This window comes from Dendrobium catenatum, unplaced genomic scaffold (assembly GCF_001605985.2).
Source record: "Dendrobium catenatum unplaced genomic scaffold, ASM160598v2 fragScaff_scaffold_716, whole genome shotgun sequence".
In the NCBI taxonomy this organism is placed as follows: domain Eukaryota; kingdom Viridiplantae; phylum Streptophyta; class Magnoliopsida; order Asparagales; family Orchidaceae; genus Dendrobium; species Dendrobium catenatum.
Window position 1 is genome coordinate 24,220,299 of NW_021319178.1, and position 13,067 is coordinate 24,233,365.

A 13,067-nucleotide genomic window follows, 5' to 3' on the forward strand; every position below is an offset into this window, starting at 1 on the left:
TATCGTCGAAAAAAAATTATGCCGGGTATTCATCGGAAAATTTTAAATTCCACCGGTAATGAGTGATTTTCCTATAGTGATTTATATTATAACTCTGCTTGAGGTGGATTTGCGGTGGCAATTTCTGCTGCCAAAATCCACCACAAATCCGCAAAAAAAAAAAATCAAAATCAAAATTTTGTCGCAAATTAGTCGTCATTTTCAAAAAGAAATAATCCGCACAAACTGATGATTTTCCTGTAGTGTTTCTGACTGTATTTCTTGCAACTTGTTCTCATTCTAATAATTTTTTGAGTTTTCATTTTGCATGACTCTCCGTTCCTTGCTATGTTTTTTTCCTTCGATGATACTATGAGACTCGCAAGTGGCCTTCGATTTTTGCATCTTTCTTATTTTGCAGGTTAGTATGTTGATGTCTAATTAGGCCTTATACTAATCGTGCTAGAGCTTGTTTTTGGGTGGGGGTTTCCTGTCTCCCCTTCGATTTTAATTTCTTATATTGTATCTTAGTAGGAACATGTCATGTGCATAATCTAATTTGTAAATAAAGCTTATTCTCTCTCATGCATAACATTTATAATGAATATATTGTTTAATCTAACTAACACTAACAGAAACCACTGACAATTAACAGCTACTGATAATAATTTCAGGAATTATGTCTAAGATTGGGTGGCTTTCTAATAGTGATATGAAATAAATAAAAATGATTATTTTATTTGAACAACTCAAATTAGCGGCTTAATAGTTTTTTAGCAAATAGCTTAACCTCTCACAACACCTACGTCTCAATTTGTCATTATTTAGCTACAGTATTATTGTGATGAAGGTGCGGTGCAACGGTATGAAGATAACTGTTTGAAGAGATTGTCTTATAAATTTTTTGAAATAAATATCATTATATATTTTTTATGATTATAAAATAATAAACAAATTCCAATAAGCTTAAAAATAATTAAAATAATTTATTTATTTATCAATATCTTAAAAATATTTTTTGGGAAGCTAAATAAATCATCGTTCCAATCATAAACTGCTGCAGTTAAGTGGTATCAAACATTAGAAAACTAGATTTTTTTTTTTTAATTTGCCTCATTGGATTGGGAAAATAATAAAGATTTTGAATGATAAATTACATTTAGAAATTTCTCACGTAATTTTACAACAGAAGCAATGACAAGTAATAAAAAAAAAAAGATAAAGTCATTTATTAAAAATACATGACAATATATTTTGTTATTTGACGCAATGCGTTTGAATATTCTTTTATATATATATACATAATATTTTAAAATTTTAGTCATTATCTTTACTCCTGAAGTGGAAAGCTCCTGGCGGTTTAGTCATTATCAAACCAAATTCTATTTTTACTTGTCTCATTCAAAAATAAATATTTTTTGGAAGGATATTTAGATTGATTAAGATAAATTCACAAATATTAAGGTTTCATTTGGGGCAGCTTTCTTATTATTTTTTAAAACAACATTTTAGTACAAAATTTTTTATTTTCGTACTAAAAATTTGCTTTAATAAGCAGTAAAAAAGTCGTCTCAAACAAAACCTATGTATACAAGGCTCAAGTTCAAGATTTAACTTTTTGGTTGATAGTCAAAACTCCTAATAAATAAATCAAGGTGAGCTACATGAATTTATTAACAAAAAGTTATTTAATTTTTTTTGAAATATTTAGATTAATTAAGATAAATTTATACATATATCACAGACATAAATTTCAAATTCAGAATATCTTAATTGATAGTCAAAACTCTCAATAAACAGATAAATGAGCGCATCATTCTAAAAGAGCTGCTTACGATGCTAAGCAATTCAAATTTGCCGACACGACTAATACAAAAAAATGAGCCGTTGAAATTTCACCACCAACTACAATTGGCAGGTCAAACTATTAAGGTGTCCATGTGCCTGCACGGTGACGCATTTTAGGATTAAAAATAAGGCTTGAATTGCCGTGCATTTCCCTTTATTGGAGTTTTATTTTTTTATTTTTTTGAGAGAAGTCAGATATGATTTTAGATTAAATTAAAGCAAATCAAAGAAGGATAAAGACATGCATCCAAAAGAAGAAGTTTAGTTTATTAACAATTAAAACTTAGGATCTCAAAAGTTTGTAACTCAGATCTAAAAGGAACAAGATTATAGAAGTAAAATAAAGAGGTATAAAATCAATGTAACATGTAGACCTCTTTATAGGTTATAAAAAAAAATTTATAGAAGTAAAGCGAGACAACAAAGGAGCAACCGGAGAATAACATTAAAGAGCTCATCATAATATTGAGCTCACATGATTTTTGAATTGAGCACATTAGAAATAATGTAAGGACCAATGTGTTTGAAATTAATGCAAAATTAGTTTAACATTTAAGTGTTATTAAAATCATTGTATTCAATATCTATATATTTTGTTTTTTATTTTCTTATGGCATTGACATTACTTTTTGTGAGATCATTATGTGTTGCTTGTTCTATTTTTTTGCTCTACTTGTTATTTAACTCTCTTTATTTTTATTAATAATATTATAATTTTTGCCAAAAAAAAAAAAAGACCAACGCTCCCTATCTATATAAATGGGTGTTTGAGAAGAATTTTAAAAATGTAATAATTATATTTTGTCTGGTATAGGAGGGATTTATAATTATAGAGAGTAACTCTATGGAACATAGAGATGGAGAGAGAGGAGGTTTAAGATAAGGGAGTGTCATCCCCCTTTTATTTTGTCTACTTTCTTGATATAATGTAGTTGCACATTTATTATTTGATATATTTTTATATATAACACTTAAAAGTTTCTTATTTACTCACCTAACATCTAAAGTTTTCTAATTACACACCTACCACTTAAAACCTACTTGACTTTCTAAAATACCTTTTCGTCTTCTCTCAGTCACATGAAACTCATTTTCCATTCCTCTTGTTTGAGCGGTTCATTTGGCGTTTGCTCATCTTCTTCATTCCGTCGAACTAAGATCTCATTTTTGTTGAAAACGCCACCCACCTTCTCCATTTTGAGCGAACATCCGGATGGAGTAGAATTGCTCGATGTGTGGCGTGAGCTTCAGTAAACGGCCTCCCGTCTGCTCGTCCTTGATCTGTCGTTCCAGAAAACCTCATTGGGGTAAAAGCTTTATACGTCTTCGGTCTCCCGTCCAAAGAGATTTTGACATCAAATGGTTCTACATAAATTATTCTGCTTATGTAATCCAGTTATTCACACAATTGCTTCTCTTTTGTAATTCTGGTGCACAACAGATATTTTGACATCAGTTCGTTCTGCAGAAATTAGACAAATACATAAGTTTTGAGATGATTTTAATCATCAGAAACAATTAATTCCACCTGCATCATTTTACAAATCAGTTTTTAGATCATTTTTGCATTCACGATTAGAAGATCAAAATCACATCCACCTACAGATTTGGTGTATATCCAAAATGCCAATTTGACAACAATGTGCTCTTACCAATTCACTTAAGAACTAAATTAACTGAAACACAAGACCTGCACAGAATCAGATACCGAAACTGAGATTTACCAAGCGAAGAAGAAATGTAGAAGACGAAACGAAGATGCCGAGATTTCAAACTGAGATTCTTACATATTTCTCAAAAAAATTTTTTTTTTTGAGGAACTGCCAATGCGGAAGAACGAACTCTAAACGGAGAAATGGGGATAACATTGTTCAAATCTAAACGGAGAAATGGAGAATACAACATCATACCTAAGACAAGAAATGTATAAGACGAAACGAAGATGCCGAGCGAAGAGAGAACCCTAGACGAAGAAATGGGAAGACCGAATGGGAGAGTTGCCAAGCAAAAAATCCAACGTCGTGCGGGTTCTGATGGAAGGAAGACGGAATGAAATTTTAGAAAGGCAAGTAGTTTTTAAGTGGTAGGTGTGTAAATAGACAACTTTAGGTGTTAGATGAGTAAATAAGAAACTGACCATTACAATTTTCTTACCAGCCGACTTGCCCCCAAAAGACTCTCTTTTACTATGCATCTAAACGATGACCTTGGAGCTTTAAGAGTTTTTTTATTATTGGTACACCCTGATTTAAACTTCCTAATAAAGTTAAAGTAAATTCTATAAAAGCCTAATTTATAAGCCATCATTATTATTATAATGATCTTAAAGAGATAATCATCTTCTCAAAATTGAAAGCCTACCATCAACAACTTTTTAATGTTACTGTGATGCATATATGACTTTATTTCAAAGGTCATTTGTAGCATCAAATTAATCTTGCAAAGATGAGTATTTTAACACAAAGATTATAACAGATAATTTTCATCTTCTAATTTTCTTCTTCAACATTCTTAGAATTATTTCTATTGCCTTATTTTCTAAAATTTTGATTTATAGCTTAGATGAGGCTTTTAACATCTTTAGCTTCAAAATAGTACCCTCTACTGATTAATCCAAGACTTTAATGGTTGCACTGACCAATAAAACATCAATCATAGCTAATGGTCGAGCACTCAAATTAACCCTACCATAAACAAACCCATTTGGTGAGCCCATGAGCAGGATCATTTAGGTACTTTCAAAGTAGAATAAATAATTTAAACTATAGAATATATGCTAATTTAATTTAATATATTTTTGTTAATAAAAAGGCTAGAATGTCCTCTAAAAACTATTCATTAAATATAATCCTACACTTTAAGGACATCTACAATTAAATAAAATTCTTAGTATCATAGAGAATTTTATAGCTTTTTTCTTGTTTGACCTTCATCGACTCTAGGTTGACTTACTCTCCCCTCTTCAACAAAAAGAGGGAAATAAGATTGAAGCAATTAGATTATACAGAATTAGAGAGGTTCAACCTTAACTTATAAAATGAGATGATTGACAGTAATTTTCTTTATATATAGGATCCTCTTTGCTTATAACAAGTCACACAGTACTACCTCCTTCTTAGAAAATGATCATCCCAAACATCTACAATTATTTGTTGACTCCGGATGAACATAGCCCAGTTGATCATAGGAGTACTACAAGATTTCAAGTTTTTTTTTTTTCAAAACTATGAGTCTCCTATTTCAAATTTGAATGGAATTGAAAAGCACCCAATAGAGCTCACTTTTATTTCATTTATCAAGTTCTTCGAGACGTTTTTTTCCTGTATGAATCGCAACCACAATACAAATTAGCTGCTGCACTTTCTTCTTCATTTGACATAATATTACAGCCATGGCTCCCAATTCATTCCCAAAAGAAGGAAGCTTTGGCTTCCAACCTCCTTTTGGAAAGTAATGCCTATAAAAAGGGCACGGCTGGAAGAGTGCCTTACAGGCCGACAGGACCCATCTAAAAGTAAGGTATGATGCCTCCCTGCACTGAATCATATCAAGAAACTACAGGTCAAAAGTCAATTTCATTTAATCCACTGCTTCTCACACCTTCTTGTTTGTGATAAACACAAACTGTCAGATTCCTCAGTAATGGGAAGAGCATTCATATCCATCGAGACTTAGGGTGGTTGGTGGGCGAGCACTGTTGGAAACCTCCCGGATTTGAATCTTCTCTACTATGACCTCGCCTCTTCAGTGGGGCAAAGCAAGTGTGAGATTGATATCGGTGGGTGGCCTCGCTCGATTCTGCTGATAGATAGTTACGTCACCATGCTCTCCCTTTGAAATGGTAGTGGATAGATTCTCCAGTTCCAAAAAAAAAAAGAGCATTCATCACATGGTGCTATATTTGCTGAATAATTTCTGCAAAAATTCCATCAATTTGATGTGGCGATAGCAACATGACATTTATGTCTTCCATTCAATTACAGCCAAGCAATTTGGTTTCCTTTTTCAGGTGGAAAACTTTGGCTAAATTAACTCTGGATTGAAAATTTTGGGCCACTTGAGGGAACACAATGATTGACATTTTTGGCAATAGAATCTTCAGCCTCTCGACTATTATTCATAAAGAGAACTTTCAACGGAAAGATAAAATTATTTGTAGAAAGTATTTTAGAAGCTATCCTCATACTTTTAGCACATTTAATTATCTCCTTCAAGTTAACTTTGATTTGTGGGTATGGCAGACTATCTGCTATTTCGGTTTCTCCTCGACTGCCTGCGATTGTGCTTCCTCTGTCGGCTGCATTCTCTGTCTCTCTATTGGCTGCTTCATGGTATCGATTTTTTCTGCTTTATCTGTTTATTTGGCCTTAGGTTTTGGTTTAATTTGTGATGAAGGTGGTGTGACAGATTTTATGGCTGCTCGTATCTTATTGTTCGTGGCTTAATTTCTTCTTCTCATTTTTTTTTCATCCTTTCATATACAAGAGATTGCTTTTGGTTTGGACTTGCAGGGATTCATCCTGGTTTTCGATTTTTGTGGTAAGTAGGGCTGCTTTTCTTTTTATTTTTTTTTGGGAAAATTTGGGGCAAATTATCCATTCTATAAAAATGAAAAAGATTACAAGTAAAAGGTGTTGAAAACAAAACAGCCAGCTCACATGCTAAACAACATAAAAAATGTTAGCAGTGAGAAAAAATGAAATAGGAACAAAAGGAAGAAGAGAGAAAACATGGGCTAATGGACTCAGAATGCATAAAAAAGAATCTCCCACAGAAAATTGAGCATCAAAATGCTCCCGGTTGCCAGGAAAGACCATCCAAAGGAGCAGCTGGGGGACCAACATTCATCATAGTCCATCAAAACAACTATGTTCGAACCTTGCAGCCGGCTGATACCTTGGTTGCCAACAAGGACTCTCCAAAGGGTATCAGAAAAACCAACAGAGAAAAGAATCAATCCAAAAACCGAATGAATGAGCCCAGCCATAAGAAACAGAATCATACATAGAGAAGGGGGAAAAAGCATTCAGCACAGCAGGTGTTGAAAAAGATGAAAACTCTTCCATTTGGTAGCTTTAAAGATCACTGCTTTCTTAATTTTGTCCACAATGTTCAAGTGGTTCATAAAGGAATTGCCAAATAACCTACCATTCTTTTTCCTGCAAATAAAATAAATGACAGCGCAATTCGAAAGGAAGTAAAAATTTTTAATTTGTTTGCAAATGTTCCTTTCTTCAAGATGTGAAAATAACTGGTTGAGAGTCGGTCTCAGCAATAACAAATCCATTTGGTGAATGATATTTTGCAGAATAGCATATGAGAAATCGCATTGAAAGAACAGGTGTGAGTGTGATTCAGGCTCAACAGAGCAAATAATACACCTGGAGGCAACCGGGATCCCTCTCTTAATAAGCAAGTCAGAAGTTTTAAGACCTCGTTTAAGAGCCCTTCTTTTCCCCTCTCTGCTCGAATGAATGCCATGAAATGCCAAAACAGTGAAGAAATCGATCATATACAGCCAATACAGGCAGGAGGGAGTCAGAAACACTAAAGCAGTTGCCATTGAATGCAAAACAACAATTAATAAAGAAACTGCTGCAGTAAACATCAACTCTTCCTGGAGGAAGACATATTTAAGAGCTCTCATGTAGTAGAAACACTTTCAATAATATTGCCAAACCTTCTCCCATTTCTATCCCTCCAAATGTAGTAAAGGGAGCAAGAAATAGCCGGAAAAAAGATTTTTTTTTTTTTAATTACGAGCCTCAGCTCAAATTTGTGAGACGATTCACTGGCATGTGAAGGATATATGTGAGTTAGACCAGTGAGGGTAGTAAAAGATTATTTAGGATATATGTGAGAGAGAATCCAAAAAAAATGGAAAACGAGCTAGGATGGCCATGAGATTTCAACAAAAGAGAAGAATTGAAGCCACCTCCATGATGGTCTTCATAAAAGACTGAAAATTTGAAAGAACCGAGGATGCTAATGTAGGACCTTCTGGAAAGACAAACACCTTCAATTGCTTTCAACAGACATTCACAAAAAAATTCTTGAAGGCCACGAACAAAAGAGAAGAAAAAGAAAAGGAAAAAAGATATGTTTGTATTATTATTTTCTTTCTCTTGTTTTCTTTTAACATAAAGGAAGAGAAAGAACTAGAACTCAAAATCCACCTCTCCATATACAAGACATCCATATATAAAAGAAACAGAGAATTTACAAAGAATCAGTAATTCTTATAAATTTTGTGCTGGAGTCTCCTTGTTATCAATGAAATTCATCTATGATATCATTAAAAATTCTCCTTGACCGGGCATGAATCTCTTGACGCAAATAAGTTGGAAGCTTTAAAAATTAAATTCAGGATAATCCAAACTCATATTTCATTAAGCTTATAGCCAAATTGAATATCTCAAGGAACAGACTCAACGATAATAAATTTGGTCAAATCCAAGCCTAAATAAACTCAAATCAATGGATCAAAATCTATTTGAAAGCTTCAAAACATTAATTAGATGACCAGATGAAATCCAAGTATGACATATTTATAGTCAAATTGAGTGGCTCGACGAGAAAAATCCAACAAGCCCAAAATCACTAATTTAAGACATCTCTAAGGCATTTAAATGATTGATAAATGATTCATGATCAAGGGCATGGTGAAAGCTTATGAAATTAGGAGGTAATACATTTTTGACATATTTATGAGAAATAAAATTTGTAGAAATCAAAATCATTGAAAATAAAATAATAGTCACTTATAATGAATTAAATAAAATTTGTAATAAGAATGACTAATAAATGTGATCCAAAGACATTTTTGCCCATATCTCTTCTTCCTCACATTAAATTTCTTAGCCAAACAAACAAGTGAGGGAATCGGTGAGGTAAGACAGGGGTATATATATATTTTATGGTCCAGCACCGTAATGCTCACAAGATCAATATTAAAGCACTCTTCTTCAGATTTTTTTTTTTAATTTTTAAATAAATTTATTTCATATATTTAAGTTATTACAATATATCTCAAACAAACTTAAGATAAGGCTCAACTTCAACACAATTTAGTACTGTGTACAACATGACAACTCTCATATCCTTATCTATCAAATAGAAAAGAGTGCAAGTGCCTACTTGCTCGCCACATCCGTTGAATAATAATATATTACTGGTAGATTGACTTATATGTGGATTACCAAAATTTTGAAGTATATTCCTTAGTGATTGTAACTCTTGGTCGAAGTAGTACGAACAAAATTGATTAGTCTTATACATCATGTATGCTTTATAAATTAATCTTTTAGGATGTGCTTTATTCTTTACAGTCTTCTTAATTTTATTTAAATGCCTGAATGATGTATGATTATGAATTAAAACTTACTAATAATATTATATATGCTATATTTGCAAAAAAAAAAATCTCTTAAAAGAATACATCTATCGATATTGAACAGGTCCGTCAACTCTAATCTAATATGGTAAATGCACGGGGAGATGCTCTATGGAGTCAAAAAATCATAGAGGAAATATTTTCTCAAACATGCATGTATAGAATGAAAGAAATATTATACTCCATACACACCAAGGTAATTTCATTCAATCTTAATGAGTACAAATCCTTGAAGAAGATACTTAGTTCGATCAAGAGATTTAAAATAAGCTACACAAAATATATAGAATCTACAAGGGTTACATTAGTTGGCATAATCTTTCGAGTTGAGATGCCTTATGTATAAAGTTTGCTGTCCTAAATGGAGGGGTAATAACTAAGTATGAGTGCCATTAGTACGAAGCGATGCCTAGTATAAGGTTCATCTACTAACTTTTCTCCTTTAGCCTAACAATTTTACAATCTTTCAACTTAAGGCTTGTTGACATGACATAAATGTTTGGGTATACATTAGTTAAGTGCCCGGGTAGGCATAATATAATAATGAAAAAAATATTAAGGTGTTAGTAGGCAAGAAAATGGCACATAATGTTTGAAAAAAAAAAGTATTATGTTTAGCATGAGAGTTAGTGACATGAAGCCAACTGGTTAGATGAGTCGACAAGTGAATTAGATCATCTAGACAATGTGTTTGATATGGTTGTGTGATAATAACTAGAAGCTAATCTAAGAAATCCAATAAGAGAGGAATTACATTAAAAATGAATTGATGCTGTAAACATAGGTAATTTCATTGATAAAAGTTGGTGGAGATTGGTTATAGAGTCCCTGGGTTGGTCGACAAGAAGCCATGGAGATGCCACTCAAAGGGGTGGGAGGTAAACAAATAGCATGTGGAGATAACAATTTCATTTTAGATTAAAGGACTTGAGACATAGGGGTGTCAATTTTGGGTCACGGGTTGGGTTTGAGTCGAACCCGGAACTGACCCGGGTTCAAACGGGTCGACCCTAACCTGACCCGAGTAGGTAAACGGGTTGACCCGACCAGACACAGCGGGTTGCCGGGTTGACTTGACCCGACAGGAACAGATGCGTGGGGCGGTGCGCGGACACTAGTGAGCGGCGGGCGCTGCAGCGCGGGTCGCATGAGCCAGCACGGTCGCGGGCAGCCCAGGGGCGCGCGGGCAGCAACCGGACAGTCGTCATTTTAAACGGGTTTCCGGGTTGACCCGGCAACCCGTCGGGTCAAACCGAACCGACCCGTTTTTCAAACGGGTCGAATCTGCGAACCTGAACCCGTTCGGGTCGGATTTTCATGTCGTGTCAAATATTGACACCCCTATTGAGACATATTAGTCTTTCTTTTATCCTAGATAATTAGAAGCCATGTATAAGCTCTTGATTTAGTGTGAAAACATTTGCCTTACAACTAAATATTTTAATATTAATTTTTTATCGGCATCTGTTACATCAAAATTTGAGTATAAATTTAGCAATCATTATTGATCGTCCTAGGACGAAGTAGAAATACAACAAAAAAAATGTAATAATTGAGTTCATTTTTTTCTCATAAATATGGTGAATATATATAAGTGATTAATTTAGAGCTACTAAAATTTGTAAAAGATAGCTTAGTGGTGGCAAAATTTGTTTGCAATTGGATGTTAATGATCATTAATGTGATCGAATTTATTATTTAGAAACTTATATATTTAGGTTGCACACCTATATTGTTATACACTGAAGACTTTTATTGTAATATTAAAATTAAAATCGTTTGCCATTTTTTATTGTACCAATAATTATTAAATACTTATTATACACATATTTATATTTCTAAAAAAAAAATCATTTTTTGAATTTTTGTTATTAAATAGAGGGATTTAAATACATAATAGATCATGAGAGACCATGCGATGGTAGGGGTTACCAAAATTAAAAAAATGATTTCCTGAATAAATATGAATTGGATCGTTATATTCATTTATAAAAGCAAAAAAAAATCTGGATTTGAAAAATTAAATTGGAACTTTTTTAATTTAATTTTCTTTGTAAATAAATATTCTTAAAATAAGAAAAAAAAAACTTCTGAAATATTGATTGAAATTGTAAATCTTCTTCTGATCGACAAATGTCGATTGAGACTGTAAGCCTTCTTCTTCTAATCGCCTTATCAAATATATTTTATTGAGAGGACAGCTTCAGTCAATTATTGATGAACACTCTTTTTTTTTAATGTAATTGTCAATTTGTGTTCTCAACATAATATATCCTTAAAAAAAAAGTTTTATGTAAAACTTGATTCATTATTTTATAAGAAAAGTTTACATCTTTTTAAATTGTACACTTTTTTCATAAGCATATTTTTGTAATTCAAGAAGTAACTTTTTACATTACAGGTCATCATCTCTATTTTTTAAAGATACATCATCATCTTTACCTTTTAATATTAAAACATATTTATCATGACACAATCATTTCAAGAAGTTGTATACAATATTAAAAAAATATTCTTATAACATAAATGTGTTATTAATGTAATCATAATTTAACATTTATATCATGTTAAAATTTCAATAATATTGTACAATTAATATATAAGGTGATAAAGAAAGGATTTATTAAGTTATAATTCAAGCTCCAATAAAGTTGATCATTAATTTAACTCTTAAACTAATAAATCAAATTAATAATTTCAATATTATTCCACTATAAATATAAAATTACCCTCTTGAATTTATAACATAAATTACTCAATTTAAAAAATTGAATTGTCTATTGATTTAATCATTGCATATAAAGTAATCATCCATAAAAAATTCATAATTAGAGCTAGGTAATTCTGTCACCTCATTAATTTGATCCTTGAATTCTAATTACTTCTTTAATGAACAATAAATCTTGTGACCTTACCACAAAAATTGAACGCTCAATTTTTCAAGTTTTGAATTCATTATTCAAGCAAACTAAATTTTTAACTTTCAAAATTAAAATGAATTGAAATATTAGTTAATTAACACTCAATTTTTCAAAATTTTCAAGTTTTGAACGCTCCAATAAGTATTCACAACTATTTATTTCATTGAGTTTCTAATATACAAGGAATGAGTTTATATCTTTCAAATTATTTACCAGTAAACAAAGAAATCAAATATCATAAATAGGAATTTATTAATAATTCATATTTATATATAACTATCTTGATGATTAATTTTAAAATCTCTCTAGTTAAAAAAAAATAGCAAATTTAAAATTTATCTGATTCAGCTATATATATATATATATATAGAATTTTAAAATCTCTAAATAAAACATAATTATTTAAGCATGTTAAATTTGTATTTAAATATTTATTTCAAAAGAAAATATATTACAATAAAATATCCATACATCACACTCCTCTAAGAAAGTGTCGTTTAAACACTCTTCCTCCAATGTTGAGAAATTTCTATATGTGAGCTCATATACATATACATATACATATAAATAAAATTTTATACATTAAAAGCTATCTAAAAATTAAGTCAATTAAATTCGTGATTTATTTAAGCATTAAATTAATATTTGGCTTATGTATCATCTCAATTAAAATTATATGGAATTAATTTGTGTAGAGGTAAAGTATTTATTTTATTTTAATGATAGGCTGAAATAAAATATTTACAATTAAAGTATAAAATGGTCGTAGTCCCCAGTTTAAGCAGTTAAATTCTCATTTGTCTCCTTTCCTATCTTGAGTGAAAAAAAAGTCTCTCACTCTTTTGAAGAACATCGCTCTAAACATGGAAGACCAAAAACCTCAATTATGCATTTCAATAGATTCCTGTACGCTTTCAAAAATTCTT

At 31.5% G+C, this 13,067-nt stretch overlaps 1 protein-coding gene across 1 annotated transcript in view; it reads right to left on the reverse strand.

The window, feature by feature from the left end:
* LOC110108099 (AT-hook motif nuclear-localized protein 20-like) overlaps positions 1-7,474 on the reverse strand; it is a 17,373-nt gene extending 9,899 nt beyond the window's left edge. Inside the window, exon 1 of the mRNA XM_020838617.1 lies at positions 7,209-7,474. Within this exon, the coding sequence (XP_020694276.1) occupies positions 7,209-7,474 (266 nt within the window). The remainder of the gene's footprint in view (positions 1-7,208) is intronic.
* Positions 7,475-13,067: the final 5,593 nt, after the last annotated feature.